Raw genomic sequence first — 18,910 nt, forward strand, 5'->3', positions numbered from 1 at the left:
TTGGTGCTCAGCTTTCTTCACACTCCAACTCTTACATCCATACATGACCACTGAAGAAACCATAGCCTTGACTAGATGGACCTTTGTTGGCAAAGTAATGTCTCTGCTTTTTAATATGCTATCTAGGTTAGTCATAACTTTCCTTCCAAGGAATAAGTGTCTTTTAATTTCATGGCTGCAATCACCATCTGCAGTGATTCTGGAGCCCCCAAAAAATAAAGTCTGACACTATTTCCACTGTTTCCCCTTCTATTTCCCATGAAATGATCAGAGGTATATCCAAAAAAGTGAATTTTTACTGTGAATGCCAGTTCCTTGGCTCTAATCCAGCAAAGTAATTTTGCGTAATTACCATGTGCTGAAAATTTTAAAGCATATATAACCAATCTCGTCTATGTAGGTATTTGTATAATCTATAAATACACACATGAGCACAAGAATACTGTGAGCGCTGAGGGATAGATCAGTATTTGAAACACTTGAGTTATGAAGAAAGCAAAAGAAAATCCTGTTTTTCAGGATTATTGGAAAGAATTAGTTTAAGGGAAAATATTATTAGACATGATTTTAGCAACACCATACTTTTAAGGATATAATAATTTCACATTGACTAAAGAATAGTCTTGAAAGTAAGTTAATAATAAATGTTGACATTGGATACTGGAAAATTATTATTTACAGTTTGACTTCATTATGAGCTCCTCACTTAATTATCATGCTCTCAAACAGGATCTATATTTATTCCTGATGCTTAATTTTGTATTTTATAGTTGCATGATTGTAAATTTATTTTGACAAGTTCTTAGCTTGTAAAACTGCCTATCTGATACTATTCAGTGTGTGCTGTAACACAGGTGTAGTAATACTATCTAAGAAAATTAATGATATTAAAAATGTAGCAAATGTAAAAAACAAACTTCTTATTATGAGGTTATTCAATTATTAATGATTCTTATTTATTTATATTTTAGAACACAAATCAATTTCACAGTGGCTATTGATTTTACTGCATCAAATGGTGAGTATTATGACTGTCTTATAATAAGAATTATCATCTGTTACATTAAAAATAAATATTTTCATGAGGTTTAGATGTTTTCTTTCCACATATACATACTTCTGAAGTGCTTCATAAAAATTCAGATAATTTTTCTTTTTTTAATGTTATGAAATAGTTTAGGTATATAACACTATAAGAAATACAACAAGAGTTCATAATAGTCCCATTCAAATGTATTAACTATTGAATTTTGTTTTACATGTTTTTAAAAGGAAAACTTTAAATTTAGTTAAGCTTGTTGTGTACCCTTCCCTTTTTCTCCATACATAGCTGTAATTCTGAAGCATGTCTAACTATAATCCTCATTTTTATAGTACTTTTTTGTACATTAATTTATATAAATGTATGCTAGCACATTTATATTGAATTAATTCAGAGGGACCATCAACTAAATCCCATACTGAGTTTAGAAAAGAAAGAGGAACTAGAGATCAAATTGCCAATATTCACTGGATTATAGAGAAAACAAGGGAGTTTCAGAAAAACATCTATCTCTCTTTCATTGACTATGCTAAAGCCTTTGACTGTATAGATCATGACATATTGGAAAGTTCTTAGAGAGATGGGAATACCAGACCATCTTACCTGTCTCCTGAGAAACCTATATGTGGGTCAAGAAGCAACAGTTAAAACCCCATATGGAAAAATTGATGGGTTCAAGATCAAGAAAGATGTACAACAGGGCTGTCTGCTGTCACCCTGTTTATTTAACCTATATGCTGAGCATATCATGAGAAATGTGGGCTGGATGAGTTACAAGCTAGGATCAAGATAGGCAGTAGAAACATCAACAACCTCAGACATGTGGATGATACCACTGTAATGGTAGAAAGTGAAGAGGAACTAAAGAGCTGCTTAATGAGGGTGAAGGAGGAGAGTGAAAGAACTGACTTAAGACTAAATATTTTAAAAACTAAGATGATAGCTTCCGCCCCCATTACTCCATGGCAAATAGAAGGGCAAAAGGTGGAAGTAGTAACAGATTTCCTCTTCTTGGGTGCCAGAATCACTGCAGATTGTTGACTGCAGCCACGAAATCAGATGATTGTTTCTCAGCAGGAAAGCGATGACAAGCCTAGATAGTGTGTTGAAAAGCAGAGACATTAGTCTGCCAACAAATGTCAATAGAGTCAGGCTATGGTCTTCCCAGTGGTCACGTACAGTTGTGAGAGCTGAACCACAAAAAAGGAAGAATGCCAAAGAATTGATGCCTTCAAAATGTGGTGCTGGAGAAGACTCCTGAAAGTCTCTTGGACAGCAAGGGGATCAAACCAGTCAATCTTAAGGGAGATCAACCCTGAATATTCACTGGAAGGACTGATGCTGAAGCAGAAGCAGAAGCTCCAGTATTTTGGTCATCTGATGGGAACAGAGAACTTGTTGGAAAAGTCCCTGATGCTGGGAAGATTGATGGCAGAAAGAGAAGAGAGTGTCAGAGGATGAGATGGCTGGACAGCATCACTGGTGAAATGAACATGAACTTGGGAAAACTCTGGGAGATGGTGAGGGACAGGGACGCCTGGCATGTTGCCGTTCGTGGGGTCACAAAGATTTGAACACGACTGGATGACTGAACAACAACATGGATAATTTGTATATCAAACATTTTAAGAAAAGACAATGAGTGGACTTTCAATCTTATTTCAAAATGACTTTATTTCAACAGTTATTATGTATCATAAAAAAGAATATCATTATTTAACTTTTACCAAAATTTGCCATCAGTTTATATATTTATCTAGTTTTCTTCAAATTGGTTATTGTGCTATAACTCTCACATTAAATTCCCTTTTCTTCATATTTCTCTCACATTCACTCACGTTTCACAAAATTATTGAATTTTTAAGTAAGAAAGCATCTTAGAGGTCATTCACTAAAGCCGTCATTCTCTTAGGGCTTCCCTAGTGATTCATTCAGTAAACAATCTGCCCCCAGTGCAAGAGACCACCTGCAATGCAGGAGACCCAGGCTCTATCCCTGGGATCTCCCGGAGAAGGAAATGGCAACCCACTTCAGTATTCTTGCCTGGGAAACCCAATGGACAGAGGAGCTTGGCAGGCTACAGTCCATAGGTTCTCAAGAGTTGGACATGACTTAATGACTACTACCACCATCACCCTCAGGTACTAAGAAGGATATTCAGATCTAGAAAATCTTTTACTAATAAAATCTCTGCCTTGTTAGCAGAGGTGAGGAGACCAAAGTAATATAACCTTTGACTACATGGTAAATTTATTCTTCAACATTGTGGTTTCAAGTTGATGATTTTTACATATGTGTTTTATTCAGTAAAATATGAAACATATATACCTAAAGTCAAACTGGATTAAAATGCTAGCTTTTGTTTACCAATGAACATTAGCACAAGAGCTATAAGAACAAGACTATATTCAATGGAGCAATACAAGCTACTGAAACTGTCTTAAGAAAATAGACAATCTGAAAAACCTATAATAGAGATTGAATTAGTAATTTAAAAACTATCCACAAAGTTTTGTGGGCCCAGGTTTAGATGGCTTCACTGATGAACTCTGTTTAAAGAGAAATCAATACCAATTCTTCACAAATTCTTCTAAAAAATAGAAAAGGAAGGAATATTCCTAACTCAATCCAAGAGGCATTACCTTGATACCAAAACCAGATAAAAACATAAGAAAAATCAGAAAACAATACCTTTTATGGATACAAAAGTTCTCAGCAGAATACTAGGAAACTGAATCCAGCAGTACGTAAAAAGAATTATATATTATGACCAATTAAAATTTATCTCAGTACTGCGAGGTTGGCTTAATATTCAAAAGTCAAATAATGTAACACACCATACCAATCGAAGATAATGTAAAGCACACATGGCCACCTCAAAGTTTGACATACTTTTATAATGTGTGTGTGTGTGTGTGTGTGTGTGTGTGCGCTCAGTTGCTCAGTCATGTCTGACTCTTTGCAACCCCATGGACTGTAGCCCGCAAGGCTCCTCTGTCCATGGAATTTTTCAGGCAAGAATACTGAAAGTGGTTGACATTTCCTGCTGCAGGGGATCTTCCCGACCTGGAGACTGAACCCATGTCTCTTGCATCTCCTGCACTGGCAGGTGGATTCTTAAGGGTTGTGCCAAATAAAAACATATAAACTGGAATATAAAGTGACTTATTAACCTTATGAAGGGAAAATATGAAAAACTATAGCAAACATCATTCTTAAGAGTGAAAATCTGGATGCTTTCACCTGAAGACGAGGAAAAGAACAAGGATGTGAGCTCTCTCTTCTATTTTACATTGTACTGGAGGCCAGGGCAATTAGGCAAGAAAAAAATAAAAGATATCCAGATCAGAAAAGAAGAAGTAAAATTATTTTTATTTGCAGATGACATAATCTTGTATGTAACACATACAAAATCCTAAGGAATCCACTAAAAATCAATTAGAACTAATAAATGAGTTTAGTAAGATTGAAGGATGAATGATCAATATATGAAAATCAGTTCTTTTTCTATACACTTCTAATGAACAATCTGAAAATGAAATTAAGAAAACAATTCCATTTTTTAATAATATCAAAAGGAATACAGTACTTAGAAATAAATTTAACAAAAGATTCTTTACCATCTGAGTTACCAGGATAGTGAGTGCAAAACTTTTACCTTGAAATTATATGCTGAAAATTTTTGAAAGAAATTAAGTATGAAAATAAGCTGAAAAACATGCCATGTTCATTGATTAGGGAATTCAACATTGTTAAGATGGCAATATTTTCCACAGAGATTATCAAATTCACTGTAATTTCTATCAAAATCAGAAAGATTCTTCAAATTTTTTGAAGAAGTAGGTAACTTACCCAGAAATTCATATGGAATTTAAAGAGATTCAGAAGGACCAAAGCAGATTTGGAAGAAAAAAAAAAGAATAAAGCAGGAAGATTCATACTCCTCATTTTCAAAACTTACAATAGTAATTTCAAGGAAGTATGGAGCTGGCATAAAAATATTAATAGATACATAGATCAATGAAATAGAATTGAGATTCCAAAAATAAACCCATGCATCTTAAGTTAACTGATATTGAGAAGAGTACCAAGACAATTCAATAGAAGGAAGTATATTGTCTTCAGCAAATGGTACTGGCACAACTGAATGCCATATGCAAAAAAAAAAAAAAATGAGGTTGGACCCCAGCATCATATACAAAACTAATAGAAAATAGACCAAGAATCTAAATGTAAGGGTTAAAATTTTAAAGCTATTAAAAGAAAACAGAGATATATTTTCATGATCTTGGATTTGACAATTGATTCTAGGTATGACACCAAACATATGAGCAACAGAGCAAAAAATAAATAAATTGAACTCCATCAAAATTAACTTTTTTATACTCCATGAAGCGTAATTAGCAAAGTCAAAAGACAAACCCCAGAATGAAATAAAATGTTAGCAAATCAGATATCTCACAGAGGATTTGTATCTAGAAAATATAAAGAACTCTTATAACTAAAAAAAAAAAAAAAAAGACAAATGGCGCAATTTAAAATGACATTCCAGTTATTCAAAAGAGCTATATAAATGACCGGTAAGCCCATGAAATGGTACTTGGCAACTTATGTATCAAGGAATGCAAATCAAAATCACAATGAGATACAATTGGGTTGGCCAAAATGTTCACTCATTTTTTGTTTTGTTTTTTCTGTTAGATGTCTCTAATAGAGTTTAGTTGTCTTTAACTTCATTTGAAACAATTTTATTAGGTTGAATTGTAACAGCTGTCATATCAGTGTGCATTTTAAAAAAATCAAGATTGGTGGATTTTTGTGTGCCATTTGAATACTGAAGATGGAAGAAAAAAGCAATATTTTCAGCATATTTTGTTTTATTATTAATGTTTCAAGAAAGGTAAAAAAGCAACTGAAGCACAAAAATAAGACAGAGAGAGATTTGTACAGTTTATAAAGAATGTGCTGTGATTGAACAAACATGTCAAAAGTGGTTTGCAAAGTTTCATGCTGGAGATTTCTTACTGGACGATAATCCACAGTCTGGTAGACTAGTTGAAATTGATGACAATGACATCAAAACTTTAACTGAGAACAATCAATGTTATACCACACCAGAGATAGCAAACATACTCAACATTTCCTAATCAAGCTTTGAAAATCATTTGCACCAGTTTGGTTATGTTCATCACTTTGATCTTTGAGTTCCACATAAGTTATGCAAAAATAAAACCTTCTTGATCATATTTCTGCATGTGATTCTCTACTTAAATGTCATGAAAGCATTTCACTTTTAGAACAAATTGTGACAGGTGATGAAAAGTGGACATGCTAGGATAATGTGAAATTGAAGAAATGGGAAAAGTTAAGTGAAGCACCATCAACCACATCAAAGGCTGGTCTTAATCCAAAGAAAGTAATGTGTATATGGTGGGATAGGAAGGGAGCCCGCTATTATGAACATCTTCTGGAAAGCCAAATTAATTAACTCGTTGGGTTAATTGCCACAAGTATCACTCCCAATTAGAGCAACTGATAGCAGCACTTAATGAAAAGCATCCAGAATTAGTCAACAGAAAACACATACTCTTCCATCAGGATACTGCAAGACCACATGTCTCTTTGATGACCAGGCAAAAACTGTTACAGTTTGGCTGTGAAGTGCTGATTCATCCACCATATTCACCAGACATTTCACCTCCCATTATCCATTTATTTCAGTCTTTACAAAACTACCTGCATGAAAGAAATGTTAATTTCCTGGAAGACTGTAAAAGTCACCTGAAATAGCTCTTTGCTTAAATGATAAAAAAAATTGGGAGAAAATGAAATTATGAAGTTGTCTGGAAAATGACATAAGGTAGTGGAACAGAACAATGAATATGTTGTTCAGTAAAGTTCCTGGTGAAAATGAAAGATGTGTATTTTTTTTTTTAATTGAAGGATAATTGCTTTACAAAATTTTGTTGTTTTCTGTCAAACCTCACATGAATCAGACATAAGTATACATATATCCCCTCCCTTTTGAACCTCTCTCCCATCTCCCTCCCCTTCCCACCCCTCTAGGTTGATACAGAACCCCTGTTTGAGTTTCCTGAGCCATACAGCAAATTCCCATTGGCTATCCATTTTACATATGGTAATATAAGTTTCCATGTTACTCTTTGTATTTCATTTTTACTTAGAAAAACTGAAGAAACTTTCTGGCCAACCTAATATTTCATACCCACTGCTGCTAAGTCACCTCAGTCGTGTCCGACTCTGTGTGACCCCATAGACAGCAGCCCACCAGGCTCCCCCTTTCCTGGGATTCTCCAGGCAAGAACACTGGAGTGGGTTGCCATTTCCTTCTCCAATGCATGAAAGTGAAAAGTGAAAGTGAAGTCGCTCAGTTGTGTCCGACTCTTAGTGACCTCATGGACTGCAGCCTACCAGGCTCCTCCATCCATGGGATTTTCCAGGCAAGAGTACTGCAGTGGGGTGCCATTGCCTTCTCCGTTCATACCCACTAGGATGACTATAATCCAAAAGTCAGAAAACAGCAAGTGTTGGCAAATATGTGAAGCAATCAGAACCCACCCTCACATACTGCTGATGAGAATGTAAAATAGTGCAGCCACTTTGGAAAACTCTGTGGCGGTTCTACAAGTTGTTGCACATAGTTACCATATGAACTAGCAGTTCCACTCTTGGCTAATATATACAAGTGAGATGAAAACATGTGTCCACACAAAAATTTGTACATGAACGTTTATAGCAGCATAATAGCCAAAATGTGGAAACAACCCAAATGTCCATAAACTGATAAACAAGTTTGAAAATGTAGTACATTCAAACAATGGAATACTGTTCAGCAATAAACAGGAATGAAATATGGCACACTAAAACATGCTAAACACAGATGAACCTTGAAATCACTGTGCTGAGTGAAACCTAGTTACAAAAGACCACATGTTATGTGATTCTATTCATAGAAAGTGTCCAGAATAGGTAAATTAAAGAGACAGAAAGTAGATTAGTCATTGTTTAATTCTGGGCTGGATAGAATAATAAGGGAATGATAGTAAACAGCTACATTTTTTTGAGGTGATGAACATGTTCTAAAATTGACTGTTGATGCTTGTGCATATCTGTAAATATACTTAAAATCATTGAATTGTGCATTCTAAATGGGTTAATTGTAAGTTATATAAATTATATCTCAATAAATTTTTAAAAGAGCTTGGTGATTGTTTAGTCGCTAAATCATGTCCAACTCTTGTCACACTATGGACTGTAGCCTGCCAGGCTCCTCTGTCCATGGGATTCTCCAGGCAAGAATACTGGAGTGGGTTGCTATTTCCTTCTCCTGTTAAAAGAGCTTATTCAAGTGTTATTTTTTTATGAAGGCATAGTGACCTCTAAAACAAAATCATGTATGTTTTATAATATGCAAGGTTTAAAATATTACAAAATCTTCAAGCAAAGAGTTATAACTAACAGTAAGAGCTATGAAATATACCTAGATTCTTATTCTAGTTTGACCAATTATTACAGTGTAATTGGGGCAAGTTACTTAGTCTGAAAGTTATTTGATATGAAAAACAAGTGTAATAAGCTTGTTGAAAAGGGACTAAGTGAAACATGAAGTAAGTTCATACATGTTATAATAGCATGTATGTTATGTTCTATGCTATTATAATTATTATTGTTATTAGCTAATAACTCAATGTTATTAACTTAGTACAAGTTTACTTTTCCATGTGCATTGCTGCTGATATGGAGATGGTACAACTGTGGTCCCAGTTTCAAGAAGTTGCCAAATTCTGTGGTGCAGAACACAAAAGCATAAGAGTAGAAGAGGAAAGACAATAAAGGCCAGACTAAATAAGGAAGGTCATCTCATGCGTGTGAGACAAAAACTGTAGGAGGAGAAAGTGAATTTCAGAATTGGGTGGCAAACTGAGTGGTAGAGATGGAAAGGAAGATAGCATTAGTGATACAGTGAAGAGATTGGTCTGGGTGAAGATGCTAGAAAGAGATAGGGAACATCTTTGAATGGGTACAGTTGGGCTCTGCTAGGCATGATAGCAGAGAAGGCAATGGCACCCCACTCCAGTACTCTTGCCTAGAAAATCCCATGGATGGAGGAGCCTGGTAGGCTGCAGTCCATGAGGTCACTAAGAGTCGGCCACAACTGAGCGACTTCACTTTCACTTTTCACTTTCATGCATTGGAGAAGGAAATGGCAACCCACTCCAGTGTTCTTGCCTGGAGAATCCCAGGGATGGCGGAGCCTGGTGGGTTGCCATCTATGGGGTCGCACAGAGTCGGACATGACTGAAGCGACTTAGCAGCAGCAGCAGCAGGCATGATAGGCCAAGTGTTTAGATATGCTGGGGTACTAGTAGTGCTTTTAAGTTGAGGTTCTCTTAGAGAAATAGAATTAGTCGTGTATTGCAACCATTGGGTAACAACTCTTATATTTGAGAGTTGGGTTAAATAATCTCTTAGGCAAGTAGAGGCATTATTTATCTGTGATTCCAGTAGGTCTTTGAACAAGAAACAAAAATATCTGCTTTAGAAAGAGCTGTCAAAAATTGCACCAGGTAAGTTAGACAAGGAAGACTGTCAGGATTTTTGCAATAGAGACCAAAGCTACAGCAATGGAAGAAAGAAATTGAACTCTTCTCCTCCAAAACAAAAGATGAAAGAGTTTATAAGTGCTGTTCTTAACTAGTGGAAAGGTATTGAGAGATACTGGAGCCGAAATTAGTCTGTGTGATTAGGCCATCTGTGTTTACTGCATGCTCTTTGCGACCATTTGGACTGTAGCCTGCCAGGTTCTCTGTCCATGGGATTTTTCAGGCAAGAATTCTGGAATTAGTTGCCATTTCCTCCTCCAGGGATTTTTCTGACCCAAGGATCCAGGGATCGAACCCCAGTCTCCTGGTTTCTTGCGTTGCAGGCAGATTCCTTACCACTAAGCCATGGGGAAGCCTTCTGCGTTTTCTAATTAGCAGCTATTGAAGTTAGGCTCCTACTCTCTCATAGAGACTAAGCAACAGAGGTGATATTTTTCTTGATTATTACATTTCAAAGAAATGACTCCCAGGTCTCTGAGAAAGACATTCCTGAAAGATTTATACTTCAAAGAAACAGAGAATGAATTCACAATTCCAAGGTTTCTAAAGTAACTGCTCTAAGAAATAAGAGGTCAAGGGCCTATAGTCAGGAGAAGCCTTTCTAAAGTTAGTCAAGCTGAAGGAAACATTAGGGCCCATCTTGATCATAACACACTTAAAAAAAAAAGAATTGTCATGTGACCCTTGAATGCTGATAACCGTTGTAAATATATAAGCATTTACACGATGAATTATCTTTAAACCAAAAATGTTCTGGGTATTGTTATATGCATTATAAACTACAGGGAGATCTTTACTTTGTTTCTCTCCAGAACCCAAGTGCTTATTATTACTTTTTCCTTAACAAAAAAGAACTATGCTTTGCGGGTTTCCTTCTTTGGGCAATGTTTTAATGTAGAAGTGAGCTTTATGAACTGCTACAAGTCCCATTCAATTTTCATTTTCACTTAAGAAACTAAAGGGACTTTCAGGCTGCCTTTGTGCTGGTAATTAGGGCAACTGAATCTGAATCTCAGTGAGTTTGAGTCGTGGCGCATATATTGCTTTCTTTGTCAAATTCATCTTTATTCATGTGAGACATCCTATATCTGTGGATGACTCACACAATAACAGTAGTAAACTTTACATTTCCATTTGTTTAGTCACGAAGTCCTGTCTGACCCTTTGAGATCCCATGTGCTATAGCACACCAGGCTCCTCTGTCCAAGGAATTTTCCAGGCAAGAATCCTGGAATGGGTTGCCATTTCCTTCTCTTACATTTCTATGGTGTTTTATAATTTTTAATCATTTTCACATATATAATCTTAGTTTTTCTTCTCAGTAAACACTGTAGTAGGATTTCTAACAGGAATTTTATAGTTAGTTGTCCTACAGATGGAAAGACTTGACTTTGGGCCTTTTTACTCCTAACTTAGTGTCTAGTTAGAAACTGAATAATTTTTCAGATTCAGATTTTCAGCATAAATTTGAAAATCACCATGTTCTCCTCTTTTCAAGTAATTAAATTGGGATAGGTCTCACATATTCAATTTATGTTTGTGATACAACTTTAAGAAGGCTCATAATTGTTGAAACCTATTAACATCAATTGGGTCCTTTGATTTATAGGCATAAGGAGTCAAGCTAAAGGCACATAGTTTGTTTGTTTTAAATAAATATTACAATAAAATATGATCAACAAAATTATTTTTATGCTTCTGGGGCTAAAACTCAAGAATTGCCTATGGCATTGACAATGAGAAATAATTTTTGAAAAAAGTCTGAATATCTTTGGGAAATTTTATACATGTCTGATCTAATTTAATAAATATCTCTATGTCATGTGCATCCAAAAGAAACTATTGGGTTGACCAAAGGTCTGCTTGGATTTTTCCATAAAATGTTATGTAAAAACCTGAATGAACTTTTTGGCCAACCCAATATTTAACACATTATGAATGTAGGCAGAAAAACATATTATTGATATTTCAATGTGAAATAGATATCAAGAAAAATGTCTAAAAATTGTACCTTTAGCATGATCTCTCATGTTTTCATTCTTTTTCTTTCATCAGGCAACCCTGCCCAGCCCACTTCTCTCCACTATATGAATCCTTATCAACTGAATGCCTATGGTATGGCACTGAAAGCAGTGGGAGAAATCGTTCAAGATTATGACAGTGATAAAATGTTCCCAGCTTTAGGTTTTGGTGCAAAACTGCCTCCAGATGGAAGGATATCTCATGAGTTTGCATTGGTAAGAATACACGGAAATAATTGATATTTTGGAAAAAAAATAGTATTTTGGATCTTTTCATAGGTTCATTGCTTATGCTTAATTACTCAGGTAGCAACTTCTTATAACTATACAATCAGCTCAGTTTGGTAAATGATTGATTTAGAACTGTGATATTAATGGAAAAAACACAAATAAATTAGCAACAAGTCTACCTAAAGTGCATATGATTTAAAACCTATTCTGGTTTTTGGTTGCTACATAAGACCTTCCATTATATTCATGATTTGTGGGTCAAGAATTTGAGCATAATACAAGAGAATGGTACGTTTGTTCAAGATACCTGGGCCACACCTGGGATGCCTTGCTTGGCTAGATATGGCTGGAATTGTTCTACTGGAGCCATATATGTGTTCCATTCTGACTGTTGGTTGGATTCCTCGGTTTTCTTCATGTCATATCTCCTGGAGCTAGTACATCCACTAAGATGTCTCATTTGCTCATGACTAATGCCTACAGCTAGGATGGCTAAAATACCTGGATTCTCTAGGCATCTTTCCTTCTTTCTACATACAGTTTATCAATGTGGTTTTGTGGGCTACTATCTCAAGGTAGTCATATTTCTTACACAGCAATCAGCTTTCTCAGAGTGGATATTCTAAAAGGCTGGGGAAGAAACTTCAAGGACTTAGAAGTCTCAGAAAGTTATTTCTCCTACATTCATTTTTGTCAAGCAAGTCACTAAGTTCAGCCCACTTTCGAGGTAGTGGAAGTAACCTTCACCTCTCAAGGGGAAGGGTATCAAAGAATGAGTAGCTATCTTTATTCTTCCATCTTCCAAAGTGTCATTTCTTTTCAAATATAAAGGATCAGTTATTGGCAGAATTATTATTTTTCAAATGTAAAGCAATAATTATAGGTATAATTAATTATGTTTTCAATATAATGGAGTAGATGTGATTCAAATATTTATCTAATTAATGTTTAATTTACATAAATCCACTCCTGTTGTATGATTACAAATAAGCAATGTACTGTATTCTACCTTTAAAATAAACTTCACACAGATAGTGCTTATAGGCCCAATCAGCCTTATTCTCGCTTGCATTTTTTTATAAAAATAATGGGAAAAACTATGTGGGAATGGTTAGATATCATTTTGGAAAAAATTTAAATTTTCCTAATAGAAATGCCTCCTTGCTTTACTCTATATATTGTGAAATTAAAGTCTTCTATGCCCAACAATTTTTGTAGGTATTTTTTGTTGTTTTTATTCTTGTTACAAAAAAAACATAATGGGATTTTTTTTTTTGAGTTCTGCAATAAGAATAGACAAATAATTTAATTATTTACTAATTACTGAGTATCGAGCCAGGTACTTTATGCTCATTTCTTGTACAATCTTCATAAAATTCTTGTCTGATAGGTATGTCATGAGATGAGTTGACACATCACACTACTATCAAGAGCCATTCATATTAAATACAGTGAAAAGAGTACCCCCAGGAGTTGCATAATTTAGCCCAGAGTCACAGAATTTAATCAGGTTTCCAGAAGACAGGACTTGAACCCATGTCAGTCTTATTATAGAATCTTTGTTCTTAACCACTACTAAACCACATTTTATAAAAGCATCTATAATAATAGCACCTCTTAGATATGTCCTTTATGAGCCCCATTATGTACACACACACACACACTTCCAGAACCTCCTATATGATGAGACTTTATCTTCTTTAATATATTTTAAGAGCTGTATTTTAATTTTTTTCCCATATGTATTCTTGATTTTTCTGTTCTATCACCCCCATTTTGGGAAAGGTTGCTGGAGGTTTTAATTTTCTTCTGTGAAATAGCCCATATACTACCACCCCCAATGTCATATAAAAAATGAATATCTGTTGCAATTTTGTTGTATCCTAGAGAATTAAAATTTCCCAGAAATTTATAAGACCACAAAAATCACTCATGTGATCCTATGTCTTGTGTGCCTCAGGAAAAAGGTCCTGACTATTTTAAAGCTTAAGAAAGGAATAATAAAAAATAATAATTACGCTAAACTAAATGATATTAATTTTCCTTCCACAAGTTTCTCCTCACCTTTGTGTATGATTTTTTTCCATTTGTTATCTAATTCTCTCCTTTTCTGTTTTTCCTGCCTCCATATTCATTTCTTACAACCAAACCTATGCAAAGGAGAGACTTTTTATTCTTTGCATCTTAAATGATTCTTTGAACCGAACTCAAATATTTATAGAAGGTCACACTCAATTTATGAAAAATAGTTTCTAAAATTGAGAAAGTGATGATGATAATGCTTCATCTTTAATTTTACCTAATAACTATATGACTTTAACTTTTTTCAAAGCACTTTTTTCTTGAATAAGACAGACAAAGGTTAAGTAGGTCTTTGGAGAGATAGTACTCCATTTAATTTTTGTGTTAACCTCATCCTAAATAACTACAATATATAACTGCAGATGCTGAAAATGGCAAATAGAAAAACTTCAGTCCATGTCAATCTTGCAATTAGTGTACTACCTAATGTTACCAAACCTTCACATTTCCATGGTAAGAATTTGTGATATATATATTAACAATCGTTAATGTTTATCAAACCGAATTCAAATAATCTTTCAGATAGCAAGGGAAGTGTCTCACTATTCACACTGTTCACTGAACCTGGGGTAGGTAAGGTGCAAGCAAGGAAGCTGGAAGAAGATTCAAGGAGCCATAGGAACTGCAGACATGTTTATTCTCTAAGGGCTGGTGCGCCAGCCATAATGCAGCCATGCTGTATTCTCTGATGATTGACTCAGCAGACACAGCCATAACACAGCTGCAAGGGCTTTTCAGGTAGAGCTTATATAGTTTTACAGAAAAAAAAAAAGTGGTCCATGACCAAATGAGTACATCATGACATGCAGGCACAGTGCTATAAATGATCTCAGATGTTACATAACCATGGAAAGTCATTGTTTATGAAATGAGGCAAAAGCAAGACGTCCTGGGGCAAGAGAACCTGACCATTGCCATCATGGCCAATTGCTTTTTCCCTACAAGAGCTCTTTAACAAAAATTTTGAATCCCTAATTGGTGAGTTTGAGGCTGGCACAAATGTTGAAGTTGAGCTTTAAACAATCAAAAGGATCTAAGGTAAACCCCATTTTTTTATTTGAAATATGTGTAGGAATAGGTATTGTGGAAAAAGAAAGGGTAAATATCCCCGTATTACCAATTTAGCACTTTTGATTGTGGAATGCCATGGCTCACAATGATATTTGATGACTCATTACACTGTACCTGAAGATATAATTACTCATTACCCTGTACCTGAAGATACTGAAGTTTTCAACAGTATGTAAACCAGGAACTTCCAGATGTTCAAGCTGCATTTAGAAAAGACAGAGGAAGCAGATATCAAATTGCCAATATCCGTTGGATCATCAAAAAAGCAAGAGAGTTCCATAAAAAACATCTACTTCTGCTTTATTGACTATGTCAAAGCCTTTGACTGTGTGGGTCACAACAAACTGTGGAAAATTCTTAAAGAGATGGGAACACCAGACCACCTGACCTGCCTCCTGAGAAACCTGTATGCAGGTCAAGAAGCAACAGTTAGAACTGGACATGGAACAACAGACTGGTTCCAAATCAGGAAAGGAGTATGTGAATGCTGTATATTGTCACCCTGCTTGTTTAACTTCTATGCAGAGTACATCATGAGAAATGCTGAGCTGGATGAAGCACAAGCTGGAATCGAGATTGCAGGGAGAAATATCAATAACCTCAGATATGCAGATGACACTGCCCTTAAGGCAGAAAGTGAAGAACTAAAGAGCCTCTTAATGAAAGTGAAAGAGGAGAGTGAAAAAGTTGGCTTTAAGCTCAACATTCAGAAAACTAAGATCATGGCATCTGATCCCATCACTTAATGGCAAATAGATGGGGAAACAATGGAAACAGTGATCATTGAGACTTTATTTTTGGGGGCTCCAAAATCACTGCAGATGGTGACTGCAGCCATGAAATTAAAAGATGCTTGCTCCTTGAAAGAAAAGCTATGACCAACCTAGACAGCATATTAAAAAGCAGAGACATACTCTGCTGACAAAGGTCTGTCTAGTCAAAGCTATGGTTTTTCCAGTAGTCATGTATGGATGTATGAGTTGGACTATAAAGAAAGCTGAGCGCTGAAGAATTGATGCTTTTGGACTGTGGTGCTAGAGAAGACTCTTGAGAGTCCCTTGGACTGCAAGGAGATCCAAGCAGTCAATTCTCAAGGAAATCAGTCCTGAATATTCATTGGAAGTTCTGATGCCGAAGCTGAAACTCCAATCCTTTGGCCACCTGATGCGAAGAACTGACTCACTGGAAAAGACCCTGATGCTGAGAAAGATTGAAGGCTAGAGGAGAAGGGATGACAGAGGATGAGATGGTTGGATGGCATCACCGACTCAATGGACATGAGTTTGAGTAAGCTCCTGGAGTTGGTGATGGACAGGGAAGCCTGGCGTGCTGCAGTCTGTGGGGTCACAAAGAGTCGGACATGACTGAACGACTGAACTGAACTGAACTGAAGTTTTTTAAAGTTTTTTAATGACTGCACATTACCACATATCACAATCTATTTAATATTGATATATTATAATCTATTGTTGATTACTCAATTTATTATTATTATTTGCTATTATATATATATAACTGAGTTTTCTTTGAAAAAGACTTTATGGATATCAACATGTGTTGTCCTCTTTTTTAGATTATTTTTATAGACATTATTCATTCTTTTCCTGTTTTTGCTGTAACTTTCTACAGAATGGGAACCCCCAAAACCCCTACTGTAATGGCATTGATGGTGTCATGGAAGCTTATTATAGGAGTCTGAAATCTGTGCAACTGTATGGGCCAACCAATTTTGCTCCTGTAATTAATCATGTAGCAAGGTAAGTAAATAATTTGTTTATTTTAGTGTGCTGGACCAGAATGAAATCATAATTTTATTGTTGGCATGGCTCCACAAATGCAAGTTGTTTTCTAATAATTTACCTCCGAGAAAGTGAAGGAAAAGATATACAGTTAAAAGAATCTCCATTGAGCTATCATGATACTTCAATAAGAACTTTATATCAAAATATCAAATGAAAACTATACACTGGCTTATGTTAGGACCTATATTTGTTCAACCGGAAAAAAATTTTATTATTTGAATAAGCATCCATGAAAGCGATATCGATCACAATCTCAATTGTGAAATCACTCATATCTAAGATTATATTCCATAGCAACATAGAAGTAATAAGAGATTGAATTTATGAAGACAACTAATGCCTTTCAGTGATATATAGGACTTGTATATTTTGTAAATTAATTCTTTGTCAATTGTTTCTTTTGCTATTATTTTCTCCCATTCTGAATGTTGTCTTTTCACCTTGTTTGTAGTTTCCTTTGATATTCAAAAGCTTTTAAGTTTAATTAGGGCCCACTTTTTTATTTTTGTTTTTATTTCCATTACTCTAGGAGGTGGGTCATAAAGGATCTTGCTTTGATTTATGTCAATTGTTCTGCCAGTGTTTTCCTCTAAAAGTTTTATAGTTTCCAGTCTTACATTTAGGTCTTTAATCCATTTTGAGTTTATCTTTGTGTATAGTGGAAAGAAGTATGCTAATTTCATTCTTTTACATGTAGCTGTCCAGTTTTGCCAGCACTACTTTGTCCAGGCTCTCTTTGTCCCATTGTATATTCTTGCCTCCTTTGTCAAAAATAAGGTACTCATAAGTGTGCGGGTTTATCTCTGGGCTTTCTATCCTGTTCCATTGGTCTATATTTCTGTTTTTGTGTCAGTACCATACTGTCTTGATGACTGTAGCTTTGTAGTATAGTCTGAGGTCAGGAAGATTTATTCCTCCAGCTCCATTCTTCTTTCTCAAGACTGCTTTGGTTAGTCAGGTTCTTTTGTGTTTCAACATGAACTGTGAAAATTTTGTTCTAGTTCTGTGAAAAATGCCACTGGTAATTTGATAGGGATCATGTTGAATCTGTAGATTGCATTTGGTATTATAGTCATTTTCACAATATTGATTCTTCCTACCCATGAACATGGAATATCTCTCCATCTGTTTTTGTCATCTTTTATTTCTTTCATCAGTGTCTTATAATTTTGTGTATACAATTATTTTGTCTCTTTAGGTAGATTTATTCATAGATAATTTATTCTTTTTGTTGCAATGGTGAATGGTATTGATTCCTTAATTTTTCTTTCTGATTTTTCATTAATAGTATATAGGAATGCAAGTGATTTCTATGTATTGACCTTGTATCACTTTTGTACACATGCATATAAATATGTATAATGTATATAAATTTTAGAAAACATGAATTTTTGCCTAACTAATAAAATTATGATATTTTGATTCCACTTATTTGACTTAGTGTTAATAAAATGCTAGATTTCTAATTAAAAAATAGATATGCAACAAGCAACAGAAAGGTTTACCGTATAGTATAGGAAACTATAGTCAATATCTTATAATAACCTATGATAGACAATAATTTCAGAAATAATATACGTGAATTTGTATAACTGAATCACCTTGCTGTGCACCTGAAACATTGTAAGTCAACTATGCTTCAATAAAATATATCTATGTTTCAGTTCAGTTCAGTCGCTCAGTTGTGTCCGACTCTGTGCGACCCCATGAATCACAGCACGCCAGGCCTCCCTGTCCATCACCAGCTCCCGGAGTTCACTGAAACTCACGTCCATCGAGTCAGTGATGCCATCCAGCCATCTCATCCTCTGTCGTCCCCTTCTCCTCCTGCCCCCAATCCCTCCCAGCATCAGAGTCTTTTCCAATGAGTCAGCTCTTCGCATGAGGTGGCCAAAGTACTGGAGTTTCAGCTTCAGCATCATTCCTTCCAAAGAACACCCAAGGCTGATCTCCTTCAGAATGGACTGGTTGGATCTCCTTGCAGTCCAAGGGACTCTCAAGAGTCTTGTCCAACACCACAGTTCAAAAGCATCAATT

General features: G+C 35.4%; 1 protein-coding gene across 2 annotated transcripts in view; it reads left to right on the forward strand.

Annotated features, from left to right (window-relative positions):
- The window catches only part of CPNE8 (copine VIII), a 274,643-nt gene that overhangs the window by 225,493 nt on the left and 30,240 nt on the right, over positions 1-18,910 (forward strand). For both annotated transcript variants that reach the window (XM_010841510.1, XM_010841509.1), the window contains exons 14-16: positions 972-1,018; positions 11,722-11,903; positions 16,701-16,828. In XM_010841510.1, the coding sequence (XP_010839812.1) occupies positions 972-1,018; positions 11,722-11,903; positions 16,701-16,828 (357 nt within the window). The remainder of the gene's footprint in view (positions 1-971; positions 1,019-11,721; positions 11,904-16,700; positions 16,829-18,910) is intronic.

Source organism: Bison bison, unplaced genomic scaffold (genome assembly GCF_000754665.1).
Source record: "Bison bison bison isolate TAMUID 2011002044 unplaced genomic scaffold, Bison_UMD1.0 scf7180017864163, whole genome shotgun sequence".
In the NCBI taxonomy this organism is placed as follows: domain Eukaryota; kingdom Metazoa; phylum Chordata; class Mammalia; order Artiodactyla; family Bovidae; genus Bison; species Bison bison.